We start from the raw sequence: 20689 nt of genomic DNA on the forward strand, positions 1-20689 counted from the left end.
GTCCTCAGTTCAGTTAAACATTCACTGGTTTTTATCGTCTAATCCAGAATATTGATGAACAATCAATCAAACAAACACCTGCATGCACTATTATATATAAAACTATTATAAATACTATTATATATTATCACTATTTTATATAAAACTATTATAAATACTATTATATATAAAACTATTATAAATACTGTTATATATAAAACTATTATAAATACTATTATATATAAAACTATTATAAATACTATTATATATAAAACTATTATAAATACTATTATATATTATCACTATTATATATAAAACTATTATAAATACTATTATATATAAAACTATTATAAATACTATAAAAAGTTAGGATGCACTTTCAATTGTAAATGTTGTAGAATTGTTTTTTTTGTTTGTTCCTAAGGCCTGAATTCAGTAGGAACCAGGTATTCTGGGGGTTTGACCCTCAGGTGTTTCTAGTTTATTTAGTTTTCTCAGGTGTTTTTAGTTTTCTCAGGTGTTTCTAGTTTTCTCAGGTGTTTTTAGTTTTCTCAGGTGTTTCTGGTTTTCTCAGGTGTGTTTTTAGTTTTCTCAGGTGTTTTTAGTTTTCTCAGGTGTGTTTTTAGTTTTCTCAGGTGTGTTTTTAGTTTTCTCAGGTGTGTTTTTAGTTTTCTCAGGTGTGTTTTTAGTTTTCTCAGGTGTTTCTAGTTTTCTCAGGTGTGTTTTTAGTTTTCTCAGGTGTGTTTTTAGTTTTCTCAGGTGTGTTTTTAGTTTTCTCAGGTGTTTTTAGTTTTTCTCAGGTGTGTTTTTAGTTTTCTCAGGTGTGTTTTTAGTTTTCTCAGGTGTGTTTCTGGTTTTCTCAGGTGTGTTTATAGTTTTCTCAGGTGTGTTTTTAGTTTTCTCAGGTATGTTTTCAGTTTTCTCAGGTGTGTTTTTAGTTTTCTCAGGTGTTTTTAGTTTTCTCAGGTGTGTTTTTAGTTTTCTCAGGTGTGTTTTTAGTTTTTCTCAGGTGTTTTTAGTTTTCTCAGGTGTGTTTTTAGTTTTTCTCAGGTGTTTTTAGTTTTCTCAGGTGTGTTTTTAGTTTTCTCAGGTGTTTCTGGTTTTCTCAGGTGTGTTTTTAGTTTTCTCAGGTGTGTTTTTAGTTTTCTCAGGTGTTTTTAGTTTTCTCAGGTGTGTTTTTAGTTTTCTCAGGTGTTTCTAGTTTTCTCAGGTGTGTTTTTAGTTTTCTCAGGTGTTTTTAGTTTTCTCAGGTGTGTTTTTAGTTTTCTCAGGTGTTTCTAGTTTTCTCAGGTGTGTTTTTAGTTTTCTCAGGTGTGTTTCTGGTTTTCTCAGGTGTGTTTTCACCTCGTATCCTCTCAGGACTCCGTTGGTTCCCCCCTGAACCGGTTCCCAGCAGACCAGAACCTCGGAGGCCGACAGGGCCGTAGCGTTGATGTTTGAGGGCCCGACGGTGGGTTCTGGTGGAAAACACAACCAGTTTCAATTTCAATGTATCCTATTGGCTAATTCCCATTGGCCGTCCCCCCGGCTAGAATATAAAAACAAGCAGGTTTAAGAGCAACAATGTTCAGTTAAAAAAATACAATAGTACAATAATATAACCAATATCACGATGATACAACCAACCACATAACACATTTCATAGTATTTTTACATGTATAGTTTATAAGTTACTGTTATAAGTTATAGCAGCAGGCTAAAGTAAAGTGCAAGTGTCTATGTAAAGTGTCACAGCTATAAAGTGCAGAGTAGAGGTATAAAGTACGTGCTGCATGGGGTTATGGACTTAAGAAAGAAAAAAAAAGAAAAAAAGATAAATAAACAAAACAAAACAAAAAATAAATAAATGAATAAAATTAAATTAAAAAAAATAATAAAACAACAACAACAAGGGGTATTGTAGGTGGAATGGGGTTGCAGCAGTGCAAAACCGGGTCATGCTATTGTTTTAGATGTGGTGTAGAAGAATTGATTTTAGTATTTAGTCATTGTACTGTGGGAATGGGGAGGAAAAAAACAAAACAATACAATGCATTAACTAAGGAGAGATAGTAGTAATAACAGTAAGACAGTACTACATGACAACAAGAGTTGAAGGTTCCACTGTGGGTTCTGGAACCAGTTAGATTGCTGAGCTGATCACCGCTGCCCTCTGGTGGAGACAGCAAACACTGCAGGCACTTTCAAAGCTTCCATTGTGGTGGAGAGGTTGACAGTTTTATATAATCTTGTTTGTTGAAGTGTAAGAAGTCAAAAGTCTTAAAGCTTTGGTGACCGTAAAGAATCTCTGCAACTCAATGCAAAGGAATGTTGTCTGCTGTAAAAACATCTGTAAAAACATCCGTAAAAAACATCCGTAAAAACATCTGTAAAAACATCTGTAAAAACATCTGTAAAAACATGTGTCTGCTGTAAAAACATCTGTAAAAACATCTGTGTCTGCTGTAAAAACATCTGTAAAAACATCTGTCTCTGCTGTAAAAACATCTGTAAAAACATCTGTGTCTGCTGTAAAAACATCTGTAAAAACATCTGTAAAAACATCTGTGTCTGCTGTAAAAACATCTGTCTCTGCTGTAAAAACATCTGTAAAAACATCTGTAAAAACATCTGTAAAAACATGTCTCCGCTGTAAAAACATCTGTAAAAACATCTGTAAAAACATGTCTCCGCTGTAAAAACATCTGTAAAAACATCTGTAAAAACATGTCTCTGCTGTAAAAACATCTGTAAAAACAGCTGTAAAAACATCTGTCTCTGCTGTAAAAACATCTGTAAAAACATCTGTAAAAACATCTGTCTCTGCTGTAAAAACATCTGTAAAAACATCTGTAAAAACATCTGTCTCTGCTGTAAAAACATCTGTAAAAACATCTGTAAAAACAGCTGTGTCTGCTGTAAAAACATCTGTAAAAACAGCTGTCTGGGCTCAGATTGGAAGAAAAGCTCTCTCCTCCTGAGAGAAGCTCCGCTCCCGGTGTGTGAATTCTCTCCCCTTTTTCTGGGTAAAGAGGGCGTCATTTCTCAGAACAGGTTCTACAGATTACTCCTTTTTTTGAGCAATTTACACCAAAATTCGTAGTAACAGGTGTCACTCGGGGAATCCTCCCCTTGTGTGTACACATTTCCCAGGATTGAGAAAAAGACACCTGTTTCTGAGAAAAGGTGCCGGGGACGGAGGTTAAAGTTTAAAAAAATGAAAGGTTGTTTCTTGTTCCTCCGATAAAATATACGTGAGGGAAACAATGGAAGAAGATGAGTTTTAATCATGATAATAAATAAAACTGAGGGGTGTGGCCCCCGGGCCCTTTGAGAGTAAATAAGGAGGAAGAACCCATGAAAGATTTTAGAGTTGTCCATTCCAATGGTTAATTCTCCTGATTGTTTTTATGCAATAAAAACCTCTGCAGTATCTGATCGGAACTCCAGAACGATCTGACTCTTCTCATTTTTCTCCAGTCCAATTGGGAAAGGGGATTTACTTATAGAAACTTAGTTTATGTCGGGGGACCAGGATTTTCCACTACACCATTACCTTAAAACAGCGCAATTTATGTTCAAAATCAACACTAAAACTCTTCCTGACGGGAATCAGAAACTCTTCCAGAGTCAGAAATATGAACTAAGAGGAACATTTATGTTCAGGAAAACCAACCAACGTTGAACTACGATGATTAATCAGTGATTAATCTGTGGAACAGAAAGATACTGAAATGAAAATGTGGAGCAATTACCGTATTGGTCTGAATATAAGACGGTGTTTTTTACATTGAAATCAGACTGAAAAAGTGCGGGTCGTCTTACGTTCAGGTCTAGACGTTATACCCATTCACAACACTAGATGGCGCCAGTTATCTGTAAAGCGAATGCTGAACTTAACTCCCCAGAACAAAGCCAACCCCTGTCACTAAGAAGAAAAATAAAAAATAGTATAAGAAAGAAAAGAGAAGAAAATAAGAGAAGAGATAACAGAAGATGGAGAAACGAGAAAAGTGTGTGGAAGTTCGGCAGTTAAACCGGCAGCTGAGGAGAAGTTATGATGCAAACTTCAACATGATGATTTCAAATAGTCAAAATAACAGGCTTTTTCTCTTGAATATATTGTTATAATCATTTGTTTCAGATGTACTGTCATTATTTTCTGTATAAAGATTGAATTTGGTGTTCAAAAAGTCTTTTTTCAAACTTGAGTCTTGAAAAAGAGGGTCGTCTTATAATCGGGACAATACGGTATTACAATTGAAAACCTAGAAATACTAAATGATTAATACATAGAAACAAAGGGATAATACACATAGACACGAACCACGTGGTTATTTCCTGTTAGGATAAAGTTTCAGGAGTTTAACTCTTACCGTCTCTGCAGATCGAACTCCACCGTCTAGATCATTATTGATTTATAATCAGGTATAATAATTAGGGCTGGGACTCCATTAAAAAAATTATTTTAGATTAATTTAATTATTTTATTATTATAATTTTAGGCCTGAGAACAATGAGATTTCATTTTTTTGTTTGTTTCAAATGGATTTTTGTAAACGAGTGAATGATTGATGAGTGAAAACATATGTTTAATTTATGCCACAGTTTATTTTTATCAAGGTGGTGCTTCACCAAGAACAAATCAGTGCAGTTTGCTATAAAGTGCAGTAAATTAAATACAGTATGCACATCGAATGAGACAGGTAGCCTATAGTCAAGAACCTTCTGTAAACACTTAAATATAACAAAATACTTTCAACTGTTTCCAGTTCATTCCAGAACATGGAAACTCTTTAGAAAACAGAGCACGCTTCCATCCATACGTTTTTTAAAACAACATTTCCACGGGACTAACGAGAGACTTTTGGTCTGCGACTTCATTCATCTTTAACGTGTGTGGAAACAACTTAGCTTGAGTTATGACGACGGCCGCACTTCACTGTAAAGCCTGATTTATGGTTCCGCGTTAAATCCACGCAGAGCCTACGGCGTAGGTACGCGGGGACGTGCACCTACGCCGTAGGCTCTGCGTTGGTGTGACGCGGAACCATAAATCAGTCGTAACACTAGGGGTGTGCAATCAAGGGAACCTCACGATTCGATTCGATTTCGATTATAGGAGCTTCGATTCTTCGATTATAACGATTGTCGATTCGATTCTTGGTGCCACGATTCTTGGATTATTGTGATTTTTAATGCTTTTTTCCATACAAGATTGATTTTGTCTTCATCTGTGGCTACATTTGTAAATAAATAGCCAATCAATGAACTCAGTTCCTCTAACAACACTCATTAAGTAAATAACAAGGTTTATTGAACATTTGACATGTATTTATTTTATGACTATGTAAACATTGTCTCTTTGACTTCCTTAACTTTGACCAGGGAAAGCTGCACTTGCATGAGAGCGCCCTCTATTGGTGGAAACACTGAAAACGCTCAAGCCCTGGATTTAATGAGTTCATTCATTCAAGTAAACTAGATATGAACTTAGTGTAAACATATCTGACATATTTACAGTGAACAATAAGAAATGAAATGATTCAGCAGCTTATTCAGTCTGGAATCTGGATAGGATAACTAATAACTCTCTCGGTGCGTCCGAAATGCCAAACTAAAAAGTATATACTAAAAAGTATACTTAAGTTCAGCACACTTTTGAGTAAATATCAGTAAATATCAGTAAATATCATTAGTGGAAGTCTGCGTTGGTCCGTGTGAAAGTCGTCCCGGGAGAAACGTTCCGAGGGGAAAAAACTAATGCGATTAAAATGCGCTACTTTTTCTAGCGCGCTGTTTATTCTGTAATTAATTAATCAAAATGAACGTGCTAAAGTCCCAGCCTTAATAATAATGTTTCAGGAGTTTAATTCTTACCATCCTCTGCAGAGCGGACCTCCACCGTCTGGATCAGTATTGATTAATAATCATGTATAATCATGAATAACCATGTATAATCATGAATAATCATGTGTAATCATGTATAATCATGTATAATCATGTATAATCATGAATAACCATGTATAATCATGAATAATCATGTATAATCATGTATAATCATGAATAACCATGTATAATCATGAATAATCATGTGTAATCATGTATAATCATGTATAATCATGTATAATCATGAATAACCATGTATAATCATGAATAATCATGTATAATCATATATAATCATGTATAATCATGAATAATCATGTATAATCATGTATAATCATGTATAATCATGTGTAATCATGTATAATCATGTATAATCATGTATAATCATGAATAACCATGTATAATCATGTATAATCATATATAATCATGAATAATCATGTATAATCATGTATAATCATGTATAATCATGTATAATCATGTATAATCATGTATAATCATGTATAATCATGTTTCAGGAGTTGGTTTAATTATCACCGTCCTCTGCAGAGCGGACCTCCACCGTCTGGATCAGTATTGATTAATAATCATGTATAATCATGTATAATCATGTATAATCATGTATAATAATGTATAATCATGTATAATCATGTATAATCATGTATAATCATATATAATCATGTATAATCATGTATAATCATGTATAATCATGTATATAATGTATAACCATGTATAATCATGTATAATCATGAATAATCATGTATAATCATGAATAATCATGTATAATCATGTATAATCATGTATAATCATGTATAATCATGTATAATCATGTATAATGATGTATAATCATGTATAATGATGTATAATCATGTATAATCATGTATAATCATGTATAATCATATATAATCATGTATAATCATGTATAATCATGTATAATCATGTATATAATGTATAACCATGTATAATCATGTATAATCATGAATAATCATGTATAATCATGAATAATCATGTATAATCATGTATAATCATGTATAATCATGTATAATCATGTATAATCATGTATAATGATGTATAATCATGTATAATCATGAATAATCATGTATAATCATGAATAATCATGTATAATCATGTATAATCATGTATAATCATGTATAATCATGTATAATCATATATAATCATGTATAATCATGTATAATCATGTATAATCATGTATATAATGTATAACCATGTATAATCATGTATAATCATGTATAATGATGTATAATCATGTATAATGATGTATAATCATATATAATAATGTTTCAGGAGTTGGTTTAATTCTTACCGTCCTCTGCAGATCGGACCTCCACCGTCTGGATCAGTATTGATTAATAATCATGTATAATCATGTATAATCATGAATAATCATGTATAATCATGAATAATCATGTATAATCATGTATAATCATGAATAATCATGTATAATCATGTATAATCATGTATAATCATGTATAATCATGTATAATCATGAATAATAATGTATAATCATGTGTAATCATGTATAATCATGTTTCAGGAGTTTAATTCTTACCGTCCTCTGCAGATCGGACCTCCACCGTCTGGATCAGTATTGATTAATAATCATGTATAATGATGTATAATCATGAATAATCATGTATAATCATGTATAATCATGTATAATCATGTATAATCATGTATAATCATGTATAATCATGTATAATCATGTTTCAGGAGTTTAATTCTTACCGTCCTCTGCAGAGCGGACCTCCACCGTCTGGATCAGTATTGATTAATAATCCTGTATAATCATGTATAATCATGAATAATCATGTATAATCATGAATAATCATGTATAATCCTGTATAATCATGTATAATCATGTATAATCATGTTTAATCATGTATAATCATGTATAATCATGTATAATCATGAATAATCATGTATAATCATGTATAATCATGTATAATCATGTATAATCATGTATAATCATGTATAATGATGTATAATCATGTATAATCATGTATAATCATGTATAATCATGAATAATAATGTATAATCATGTATAATCATGTATAATCATGTATAATCATGTATAATCATGAATAATCATGTTTAATCATGTATAATCATGTATAATCATGTATAATCATGAATAATCATGTATAATCATGAATAATCATGTTTAATCATGTATAATCATGTATAATCATGTTTTAGGAGTTGAATTCTCACCGTCCTCTGCAGATCGGACCTCCACCGTCTGGATCAGTATTTATTTATAATCTAGTAGTTATTTCCTGTGTTAGGAGAATGTTTCAGGAGTTTAATTCTTACCGTCCTCTGCAGAGCGGACCTCCACCGTCTGGATCAGTATTGATTAATAATCATGTATAATCATGTATAATCATGTATAATCATGTATAATCATGAATAATCATGTATAATCAAGTATAATCATGTATAATCATGTATAATCATGTATAATCATGAATAATAATGTTTTAGGAGTTTAATTCTCACCGTCCTCTGCAGATCGGACCTCCACCGTCTGGACCATTATTGATTAATAATCTAGTGGTTATTTCCTGTGTTAGGAGAATGTTTTAGGAGAATGTTTTAGGAGTTTAATTCCTACCGTCCTCTGCAGATCGGACCTCCACCGTCTGGCTGGACGGGCCTTCTCCTCGCCGGTTAAAGGCCCGGATCTTCACGTGGAACGGGCTGAACGGCGCCAGACTCTCGTTGGAGTAAACGTATCGAGAAGATTCCACGTTGGGAATCCTGACCTCCATCCAGGAAGACGAGCTCGTCCTCCGGAACGCCAGGATGTAGCCGAAGCCGTCGCCGTTCTGGTACTCCCTGGCCATGGGCTGATCAATAATCAATAATTAATTAATGATAGGTACTCCCTGGCCATGGGCTGATCAATAATCAATAATTAATTAATGATAGGTACTCCCTGGCCATGGGCTGATCAATAATCAATAATTAATTAATTATAGGTACTCCCTGGTCATGGGCTGATCAATAATCAATAATTAATGATCGGTACTCCCTAGCCATGGGCTGATCAATAATCAATAATTAATTAATGATAGGTACTCCCTGGCCATGGGCTGATCAATAATCAATAATTAATTAATTATAGGTACTCCCTGGTCATGGGCTGATCAATAATCAATAATTAATGATCGGTACTCCCTAGCCATGGGCTGATCAATAATCAATAATTAATTAATGATAGGTACTCCCTGGCCATGGGCTGATCAATAATCAATAATTAATTAATTATAGGTACTCCCTGGTCATGGGCTGATCAATAATCAATAATTAATGATCGGTACTCCCTGGCCATGGGCTGATCAATACATAATTAATTGATTAATTGACCAATTGACTAATTGACTAATTGACTAATCGACTAATCGAATAATTGATTAATTAATGTATCATTCCCATCTTAATCTTAATTAATTATACGTTTAATTAATTAATTACACATTAAATTAATTAATGACATATTTAATTAATCCATTATATATTTAATTCCCATTTTAATGAATTAATGACACATTTAAAACAGCTTGGTGGTAAATTTGCTGATATTTAAGGACATTATTACATTTTTTGGCATTTGTGTTTTTCATTTCTTTTGTTTTAAATGTTTCTTTTTACCGTTTATATAAAACTGGAACGTGTTTCTTTTTACCGTTTATAAAAGTGAAACGTCTGCCAGACCTGAAGGAACTTTACTCACCGTCCAGGTGACGATCAGCTCGTGTCGGTCCCCCCCACCTCCCCCCAGACCGCTGGGGGCCACGCTGGGAGCTGGAATACATGATCAATACATGATCAATACATGATCAATACATGATCAATATCACTGATCAATATCACTGATCAGAGACAGTACAGACAACCCCCCCTCCCCCCAGACCGCTGGGGGCCACGCTGGGAGCTGGAAACCAATACATGATCAATAACACTGATCAGAGACAGTAGAGACACCAATACATGATCAATACATGATCAATATCACTGATCAATACATCATCAATACATGATCGATATCACTGATCAGAGACAGTAGAGACACCAATACATGATCAATACATGATCAATATCACTGATCAATAACACTGATCAATACATGATCAATACCACTGATTTGGTGATAATGTTTAAACTGTAGAGCGTACAGCTCCTCAACCATCAGTAACTGTTTCACATGATCAGGTTAAAACGTCAGTCAAATCAGCAGAAATTCAGTTTTCTGGATGAAATATATTAATTCCTGATAAATAAGTTTGTTAGTGACAGCTCTGCTCCTGTAGCATGAATGAGTGAACGTTAGTGACAGCTCTGCTCCTGTAGCATGAATGAGTGAACGTTAGTGACAGCTCTGCTCCTGTAGCATGAATGAGTGAACGTTAGTGACAGCTCTGCTCCTGTAGCATGTGAATGAGTGAACGTTAGTGACAGCTCTGCTCCTGTACATGTGAATGAGTGAACGTTAGTGACAGCTCTGCTCCTGTAGCATGAATGAGTGAACGTTAGTGACAGCTCTGCTCCTGTACATGTGAATGAGTGAACGTTAGTGACAGCTCTGCTCCTGTAGCATGTGAATGAGTGAACGTTAGTGACAGCTCTGCTCCTGTAGCATGAATGAGTGAACGTTAGTGACAGCTCTGCTCCTGTAGCATGAATGAGTGAACGTTAGTGACAGCTCTGCTCCTGTACATGTGAATGAGTGAACGTTAGTGACAGCTCTGCTCCTGTACATGTGAATGAGTGAACGTTAGTGACAGCTCTGCTCCTGTAGCATGAATGAGTGAACGTTAGTGACAGCTCTGCTCCTGTAGCATGTGAATGAGTGAACGTTAGTGACAGCTCTGCTCCTGTAGCATGTGAATGAGTGAACGTTAGTGACAGCTCTGCTCCTGTAGCATGTGAATGAGTGAACGTTAGTGACAGCTCTGCTCCTGTAGCATGTGAATGAGTGAACGTTAGTGACAGCTCTGCTCCTGTACATGTGAATGAGTGAACGTTAGTGACAGCTCTGCTCCTGTAGCATGAATGAGTGAACGTTAGTGACAGCTCTGCTCCTGTAGCATGTGAATGAGTGAACGTTAGTGACAGCTCTGATCCTGTACATGTGAATGAGTGAACGTTAGTGACAGCTCTGCTCCTGTAGCATGAATGAGTGAACGTTAGTGACAGCTCTGCTCCTGTACATGTGAATGAGTGAACGTTAGTGACAGCTCTGCTCCTGTAGCATGTGAATGAGTGAACGTTAGTGACAGCTCTGCTCCTGTAGCATGTGAATGAGTGAACGTTAGTGACAGCTCTGCTCCTGTAGCATGTGAATGAGTGAACGTTAGTGACAGCTCTGCTCCTGTACATGTGAATGAGTGAACGTTAGTGACAGCTCTGCTCCTGTACATGTGAATGAGTGAACGTTAGTGACAGCTCTGCTCCTGTAGCATGAATGAGTGAACGTTAGTGACAGCTCTGCTCCTGTACATGTGAATGAGTGAACGTTAGTGACAGCTCTGCTCCTGTAGCATGAATGAGTGAACGTTAGTGACAGCTCTGCTCCTGTACATGTGAATGAGTGAACGTTAGTGACAGCTCTGCTCCTGTAGCATGTGAATGAGTGAACGTTAGTGACAGCTCTGCTCCTGTAGCATGAATGAGTGAACGTTAGTGACAGCTCTGCTCCTGTAGCATGAATGAGTGAACGTTAGTGACAGCTCTGCTCCTGTACATGTGAATGAGTGAACGTTAGTGACAGCTCTGCTCCTGTACATGTGAATGAGTGAACGTTAGTGACAGCTCTGCTCCTGTACATGTGAATGAGTGAACGTTAGTGACAGCTCTGCTCCTGTAGCATGTGAATGAGTGAACGTTAGTGACAGCTCTGCTCCTGTAGCATGAATGAGTGAACGTTAGTGACAGGTCTGCTCCTGTAGCATGTGAATGAGTGAACGTTAGTGACAGCTCTGCTCCTGTACATGTGAATGAGTGAACGTTAGTGACAGCTCTGCTCCTGTAGCATGTGAATGAGTGAACGTTAGTGACAGCTTTGCTCCTGTAGCATGAATGAGTGAACGTTAGTGACAGCTCTGCTCCTGTAGCATGAATGAGTGAACGTTAGTGACAGCTCTGCTCCTGTAGCATGTGAATGAGTGAACGTTAGTGACAGCTCTGCTCCTGTACATGTGAATGAGTGAACGTTAGTGACAGCTCTGCTCCTGTAGCATGTGAATGAGTGAACGTTAGTGACAGCTCTGCTCCTGTAGCATGAATGAGTGAACGTTAGTGACAGCTCTGCTCCTGTAGCATGTGAATGAGTGAACGTTAGTGACAGCTCTGCTCCTGTAGCATGTGAATGAGTGAACGTTAGTGACAGCTCTGCTCCTGTACATGTGAATGAGTGAACGTTAGTGACAGCTCTGCTCCTGTACATGTGAATGAGTGAACGTTAGTGACAGCTCTGCTCCTGTAGCATGTGAATGAGTGAACGTTAGTGACAGCTCTGCTCCTGTAGCATGTGAATGAGTGAACGTTAGTGACAGCTCTGCTCCTGTAGCATGAATGAGTGAACGTTAGTGACAGCTCTGCTCCTGTAGCATGTGAATGAGTGAACGTTAGTGACAGCTCTGCTCCTGTAGCATGTGAATGAGTGAACGTTAGTGACAGCTCTGCTCCTGTAGCATGTGAATGAGTGAACGTTAGTGACAGCTCTGCTCCTGTAGCATGTGAATGAGTGAACGTTAGTGACAGCTCTGCTCCTGTAGCATGTGAATGAGTGAACGTTAGTGACAGCTCTGCTCCTGTAGCATGTGAATGAGTGAACGTTAGTGACAGCTCTGCTCCTGTACATGTGAATGAGTGAACGTTAGTGACAGCTCTGCTCCTGTACATGTGAATGAGTGAACGTTAGTGACAGCTCTGCTCCTGTAGCATGTGAATGAGTGAACGTTAGTGACAGCTCTGCTCCTGTAGCATGTGAATGAGTGAACGTTAGTGACAGCTCTGCTCCTGTAGCATGTGAATGAGTGAACGTTAGTGACAGCTCTGCTCCTGTAGCATGTGAATGAGTGAACGTTAGTGACAGCTCTGCTCATGTGTGCATGTGAATGAGTGAACGTTAGTGACAGCTCTGCTCCTGTACATGTGAATGAGTGAACGTTAGTGACAGCTCTGCTCCTGTAGCATGTGAATGAGTGAACGTTAGTGACAGCTCTGCTCCTGTAGCATGTGAATGAGTGAACGTTAGTGACAGCTCTGCTCCTGTACATGTGAATGAGTGAACATTAGTGACAGCTCTGCTCCTGTAGCATGAATGAGTGAACGTTAGTGACAGCTCTGCTCCTGTAGCATGTGAATGAGTGAACGTTAGTGACAGCTCTGCTCCTGTAGCATGTGAATGAGTGAACGTTAGTGACAGCTCTGCTCCTGTAGCATGTGAATGAGTGAACGTTAGTGACAGCTCTGCTCCTGTAGCATGTGAATGAGTGAACGTTAGTGACAGCTCTGCTCCTGTAGCATGTGAATGAGTGAACGTTTGTGTGAACATGAAAGTACAATCATTGAGGCTTCTCGCTTCGGGAATCCCGGTCTGTGATTGGACGACGCCTCGGCGTTAACGCTGCTCATTTAAATAAAGTTCAGATTTTTCAACTTCAAAATGAAAACTCTGACGCATCTGAGCCCTAACCCTAACTCTCAATGAATGGATGAATGGTAGCAGCTCTCATAGACATGAATGGTAGCAGCTCTCATAGACATGAATGGTAGCAGCTCTCATAGACATGAATGGTAGCAGCTCTCATAGACATGAATGGTAGCAGCTCTCATAGACATGAATGGTAGCAGCTCTCATAGACATGAATGGTAGCAGCTCTCATAGACATGAATGGTAGCAGCTCTCATAGACATGAATGGTAGCAGCTCTCATAGACATGAATGGTAGCAGCTCTCATAGACATGAATGGTAGCAGCTCTCATAGACATGAATGGTAGCAGCTCTCATAGACATGAATGGTAGCAGCTCTCATAGACATGAATGGTAGCAGCTCTCATAGACATGAATGGTAGCAGCTCTCATAGACATGAATGGTAGCAGCTCTCATAGACATGAATGGTAGCAGCTCTCATAGACATGAATGGTAGCAGCTCTCATAGACATGAATGGTAGCAGCTCTCATAGACATGAATGGTAGCAGCTCTCATAGACATGAATGGTAGCAGCTCTCATAGACATGAATGGTAGCAGCTCTCATAGACATGAATGGTAGCAGCTCTCATAGACATGAATGGTAGCAGCTCTCATAGACATGAATGGTAGCAGCTCTCATAGACATGAATGGTAGCAGCTCTCATAGACATGAATGGTAGCAGCTCTCATAGACATGAATGGGAGCAGCTCTCGTACACGATGAACCACACCCAGACGCCTGAGACCGTTCAGTGTGAATTGCCTGTAGCGATGCTAACGAGGGGGTTGCTAAATGCTAAAGAGGGGGTTGCTAAATGCTAAAGAGGGGGTTGCTAAATGCTAAAGAGGGGGTTGCTAAATGCTAACGAGGGTGTTGCTGGTTCAGATCCCAGCTCCAGGCCTCCAGGGGGCGGTGTCTCACCTGCAGCCAGAGTCCTGACGGTGCTGGAGGCTACGCTAGCTTCTCCACTACCCAGGATGTTGCTAGCCACCACCTGGAACTGGTAGTCCATCCAGGGAGTCAGACCCACGACCCGGGCCGACTCAGCGTTTCCCTCGATGGAGGACGGGTCTGGAGAGAGAGGAGAACCGGGTCAGGACCTGGACCTGGACCTGGAGGAGGTCAGAACCTGGACCTGGAGGAGGTCTACCAGGAGGACCTGGAGGACCTGGGGCAGGTCTACCTGGAGGACCTGGAGCAGGTCTACCTGGAGGACCTGGAGCAGGTCTACCTGGAGGACCTGGAGCAGGTCTACCTGGAGGTCCTGGAGTCTCACCTGTCCTCATCTTCCTCCACTCCCCCGGAGACGAAGAAGAAGAAGAAGATCTTCCCAGGACGACGTATCGGCCGATGGGACTGTGGTTGTCGAACCCTCGACTCCAGCGGAGCTCCAGGGACGTCTCCGCCACGTTCCTCAGGAGGAGACCTCCAGGAGGTCCTGGAGGACCTGGAGAAACATCATAATTACTAACCCTGACCTCCAGGAGGTCCTGGAGGACCTGGAGAAACATCATAATTACTAACCCTGACCTCCAGGAGGTCCTGGGGGGCCTGGAGAAACATCATAATTATAACCCTGACCTCCAGGAGGTCCTGGAGGTCCTGGAGGACCTGGAGAAACATCATAATTACTAACCCTGACCTCCAGGAGGTCCTGGAGGACCTGGAGAAACATCATAATTACTAACCCTGACCTGGAGATCAATGATAACTCAAGGCCATCTCATCTCTCCTATGGAGGATTTTTAGTACCAAAATTAAAAAAATACATAATTAATTAATTAAATATGCCATTAATTAATTAAATACTGAAATAATGTATTAAATACCGAAATAATTAAATATTTATTTTACTTAAAATGAATTGTATATTAATTAATTAATGACACATTTACTTAATTACTTACACATTTAATTAATTAATTAATTAATTAATTCGATATTTAATTTGTATTTTATTTATTGATATATTTATTTCCCATTTTAATGAATGAATGACACATTTAATTAATGAATGATATATTTAATTCTCATTTTAATTTATGTATTTATTCATTTAATTTTGGCACTAAACTTCCTCCATCCTTCCCATCTCATTATTTTTTCTACTTGGACCAACTTCTTTCTAATTTGCATCTGTGATTTTCATTACACAAGATTTAAGCAAATAACAGATTCATGCCTTTGTACTAATGTTCTGCTATCAGGCACCGTTACTAAGGAAGCTGACACCACATCCACCTTTAAAACTAAACTAAACCGCAGTATTGACAAGACCTGATAGAGCCTTATGTTCCTGGCAGAGCTCTCCGCTCTCAGAGTGCAGGTTTACTCGTAGTTCCTAGAGTATCTAAATGTAGATTTGGAGGGCGGGCGTTCTACTATCAGGCACCATTACTATGGAACCAACTTCCAATCTGGGTTAAGGAGGCTGACACCACCTCCACCTTTAAAACTAAACTTAAAACCTTTCTGTTTAGTAAAGCCTATAGTTAGTGTTTAGTAAACCTCTAGCTGGTGTTGGTAAATCTCTAGGTAGTGTAAACTCTAGTGTGTTAGAGTCAGTAGTCATAGTTGCAGCTATAGAACAAGACTATAATAGTTAGTCTCAAATATAGCTTGGTGGTAGATATGCTGCTATAGGCTTATGCTGCAGGGGGGACCGACATGATCCGCTGGGCGGTGCCTCTCACCCTTCTTCTCCTCTCCTCTTCCCTTCCTCTCTTCTCCATTACCATTTTTATTTATTATAAATATCTCATAGCTATCATTTTTGTCGTTCCTGTAGTTTCTTGTGCCGGCCCCCCTTTTTTCTCTTTTGTGCATGTTTGCAGGCTGGAGCCTCGGGAGCTGGTGCTGGCCTGTGTTCCCGCCCCCCCCATCCCCGGTCATCTCGTTGCTGCTTCCACCTGCCTACGGTTTTTCTTGCCACTGTTTGGCTTAAGGTTTTTCTCCCACTAGGGGAGTTTTTACCTGCCATTGTTTATATAATAATTGCTCGGGGGTTTATGTTTATGTTCTGGTTCTGGTTCTGGAAACATCCCGGAGACACTGTTGCTGTTGTATTAGACCAGGGGTGTCAAACTCATTTTGCTTGGCGGGCCGGATTTGACCAATTCTTTTCTCGCGCGCCGCACGCTCAAAATAACAAAAACGGTGCGAATTTTTTTTTTTCTAATTATTTTTTTTTACTATTGTTATCTAATCCATTATCAGTTTAGTTAATTTTAAAGGAAATATGCACTTTGTTTACACTGTAATTATGTAAAATATATTTCTGCAGGATCTTTTCATGAAATTTCTTGTTTTTTTTTCAAATTATGTATAAGATACTTTTAATATCATTTTACAAAGATAAACAGAAACAAGTATGTTTTTTTTATATTTTTCTCCCTTCCTTCTTTCTTTCCTTGTTTTCTCCCCTCCTTCTTCCTTCCTTCCTTCCTTCCTTCCTTCCTTCCTTCCTTCCTTCCTTCCTTCCTTCCTTCCTTCCTTCTTTTTTCCCTTCTTTCCTTCTTTTTTCCCTTCCTTCCTTCCTTCCTTCCTTCCTTCCTTCCTTCCTTCTTTTTTCCCTTCCTTCCTTCTTTTTTCCTTCCTTCCTTCCTTCCTTCCTTCCTTCCTTCCTTCCTTCCTTCCTTCCTTCCTTCCTTCCTTCCTTCCTTCCTTCTTTTTTCCCTTCCTTCCTTCCTTCCTTCTTTTTTCCCTTCCTTCCTTCCTTCCTTCTTTTTTCCCTTCCTTCCTTCCTTCCTTCTTTTTTCCCTTCCTTACTTCCTTCCTTCTTTTTTCCCTTCCTTCCTTCCTTTCTTCTCCTTTTTAGTAAATTAACATTTTTTTTTTTGCATTGGAAACTTCTCGCGGGCCGCACATTTGACACCCCTGTATTAGACGCTATACAAATAAAATTGAATTGAATTGAATGAATTTAAATACACTGATAAAATAAAGTAATGACTGATTATTTTCTCACCTCGGACCAGCAGCTTGGCGGAAGCCGACGCCGAGTCCACGACGGTCTGAGCCGTACAGGTGAAGGTTCCTGCCTGGTGGAGCTGAGCCCTGGAGATCTGGAGATCCCCCACCGTTTCCTTCTAAAACAGAGAAATATATATCTATTTATCTGTTTCCTGGTGGAGCTGAGCCCTGGAGATCTGGAGATCCCCCACCGTTTCCTTCTAGAAACAGAAATATTTATCTATTTATCTGTTTATCTGTTTCCTGGTGGAGCTGAGCCCTGGAGATCTGCAGATCCCCCACGGTTTCCTTCTAAAACAGAGAAATATATATCTATTTATCTGTTTCCTGGTGGAGCTGAGCCCTGGAGATCTGCAGATCCCCCACCGTTTCCTTCTGGAAACAGAAATATTTATCTATTTATCTGTTTATCTGTTTCCTGGTGGAGCTGAGCCCTGGAGATCTGCAGATCCCCCACGGTTTCCTTCTAAAACAGAGAAATATATATCTATTTATCTGTTTCCTGGTGGAGCTGAGCCCTGGAGATCTGCAGATCCCCCACCGTTTCCTTCTAGAAACAGAAATATTTATCTATTTATCTGTTTATCTGTTTCCTGGTGGAGCTGAGCCCTGGAGATCTGCAGATCCCCCACGGTTTCCTTCTAAAACAGAGAAATATTTATCTATTTATCTGTTACTGGTGGAGCTGAGCCCTGGAGATCTGCAGATCCCCCACGGTTTCCTTCTAGAAACAGAGAAATATTTATCTATTTATCTGTTACTGGTGGAGCTGAGCCCTGGAGATCTGGAGATCCCCCACCGTTTCCTTCTAGAAACAGAAATATATATCTATTTATCTATTTATCTGTTTCCTGGTGGAGCTGAGCCCTGGAGATCTGCAGATCCCCCACCGTTTCCTTCTAGAAACATAGAAATATTTATCTATTTATCTGTTTCCTGGTGGAGCTGAGCCCTGGAGATCTGCAGATCCCCCACCGTTTCCTTCTGGAAACAGAAATATTTATCTATTTATCTGTTTCCTGGTGGAGCTGAGCCCTGGAGATCTGCAGATCCCCCACGGTTTCCTTCTAGAAACAGAGAAATATTTATCTATTTATCTGTTACTGGTGGAGCTGAGCCCTGGAGATCTGGAGATCCCCCACCGTTTCCTTCTGGAAACAGAAATATTTATCTATTTATCTGTTTCCTGGTGGAGCTGAGCCCTGGAGATCTGCAGATCCCCCACCGTTTCCTTCTAGAAACAGAAATATTTATCTATTTATCTGTTTATTGTAGGAGACGGATGGAGATCTGGAGATCCCCGATGGTTTCCTTCTAAAACAGAGAAATATTTATCTGTTTCCTGGTGGAGCTGAGCGGTCCGTGTACTTCTGTACATCCGTTTTTTGTTTTGAAATGACAAAATAAAAATAGAGAAATAATCCAAAATAATCCGTTTCCCATCTTTTGTTTTGAAAATAATAAACGGAAAACGGATCGTTATCCATTATCCGTTTTCCGATTTCATTGATGTGTTTGAAAATCGAAATTGGGAATTAAAACAGTGGGTGGAAACTCTTTTCTCTATTTCCCCCCCCCCCCCCCCCCTCTTGGAAACAAATAGGAAATTATGTGACCTGGCCCCCAGGTCCAGGGCCCCCCAGGGCCAGCTGAAGGTCACTCACCCCGGGAACCCGTTGGTACGGCCCTGCGGGGCCCCCAGGGCCTCCAGGGCCCCCAGGGGCCCCCAGGTCCAGGGGGGCCCCGTTCAGGGCCCAGCTGAAGCTCAGGTCCATGGTCGGGTCGTGCGACGCTCGGCACTGCAGCGTCACGTTCTCCCCCTGGTTCACGTCGGCGTTGGACGGAGCCAGAGTGATCTTGGTGGCGTCTGGGGGGAAACAGAACCAGAATCAGAACCAGAACCAGAATTACTGGGGGGAGACCAGAACCAGAATTAGAATAGAATAGGATAGAAGACTTTATTTATCCCCCAGAGGAGAAATTCAGTCGTGCAGCCAAAACACACACACGCTTTATACAAAACAAAAAAATTAAAATAGAAATAACCAATAAGTGGTTAAATAATAAAAAGAGCAATATAAAAAGTAGAAAAAGACTATGTACAAGAGAGAAAAAAATAGTAAACACCAAAAAAAAAGGATAATATTTACAAAAAATGTACAAAAAATTTACAACTGGGGGGGGAAATCAGAACCAGACTTTAATTATTGATTACTGGGGGGAATCACAATCACAATCAGACTTTAATTGACAGGGTTAGATGCATCAAACAGTGAATTTGACTTCGGATACACCGTCAGGTCCACAGGTGTCCTGGGGGGGTACAGTTCTGATCCAGGTCCACAGACCCGGTACAGTTCTGATCCAGGTCCACAGACCCGGTACAGTTCTGATCCAGGTCCACAGACGTCCTGGGAAGGGGAGGGCTAGTGGGGGCAGAGCGTCTTGTTTTTATTCCACCAGGGAGATTGTGACTGGACTAACCTGCTGCTCTGTCAAGGTCAGATTATAGAATCAACAATTGTATTGAAAAACCAGGTGGATTCCAGTAATTTTCCGTCTGTCTTCAGTCTCTGGTTCATCAATGGCGACTCCAAAAAGACGAATTTGTGGTCAATTCCCGCCAAGCCGAGCTTCCAACTTCTCCAAGGTCTTTTCTATCTTGCCAATGAGTTCAAAAACCGCCATCAGCCTGCGATTTAGCTCTCCCAGCGTTAGAGTCTGAGTGTTGGTCCAGAGCTTTTCCCCTCAGCCACGTCGGGCGGCTCTGAGAGGACAGAACAGCTGTCCACGACTTTTGTTGATATGCCAGGAATCCACCTGTTAGGGTTTGGCACACCCATCCTCCAGCAGAGGGCGCAGGCTGGTCAGGCTTGACCAGAGCAGCTGATCCCAATCACCGTCCCCACCAGTGATGGGCAGAAACGCGTTAGAAGTAACGCGTTACTGTAATCCGATTACTTTATTCAAGTAACAAGTAAAATAAGGGATTTCAATTGCAAAAACAGTAATTAGATTACCTTTACTTTTCTGAAAGAAAGCTGCGTTACTGCGTTACTAAATTTGTTTTGTGAAAATATCTCATGACTTTGCGCAGCTCATACTGACGTATGAGCTGCCGGGAGAACTGCCGGTGGCCCCTCTGCTGCTAA

The 20689-nt window shown here is 39.4% G+C and overlaps 1 protein-coding gene across 1 annotated transcript in view; it reads right to left on the reverse strand.

Moving 5' to 3' along the window:
* The window catches only part of cntn2 (contactin 2), a 66444-nt gene that overhangs the window by 10042 nt on the left and 35713 nt on the right, over positions 1 to 20689 (reverse strand). The window contains exons 13-19 of the mRNA XM_061726546.1: positions 19202 to 19404; positions 17533 to 17653; positions 14842 to 15012; positions 14487 to 14636; positions 9599 to 9669; positions 8477 to 8711; positions 1324 to 1436 (exon numbers count right to left, since the gene is read on the reverse strand). Of these exons, the coding sequence (XP_061582530.1) occupies positions 1324 to 1436; positions 8477 to 8711; positions 9599 to 9669; positions 14487 to 14636; positions 14842 to 15012; positions 17533 to 17653; positions 19202 to 19404 (1064 nt within the window). The remainder of the gene's footprint in view (positions 1 to 1323; positions 1437 to 8476; positions 8712 to 9598; positions 9670 to 14486; positions 14637 to 14841; positions 15013 to 17532; positions 17654 to 19201; positions 19405 to 20689) is intronic.

The sequence above is a fragment of the Cololabis saira genome, chromosome 8 (genome assembly GCF_033807715.1).
Source record: "Cololabis saira isolate AMF1-May2022 chromosome 8, fColSai1.1, whole genome shotgun sequence".
Lineage (NCBI taxonomy): Eukaryota > Metazoa > Chordata > Actinopteri > Beloniformes > Belonidae > Cololabis > Cololabis saira.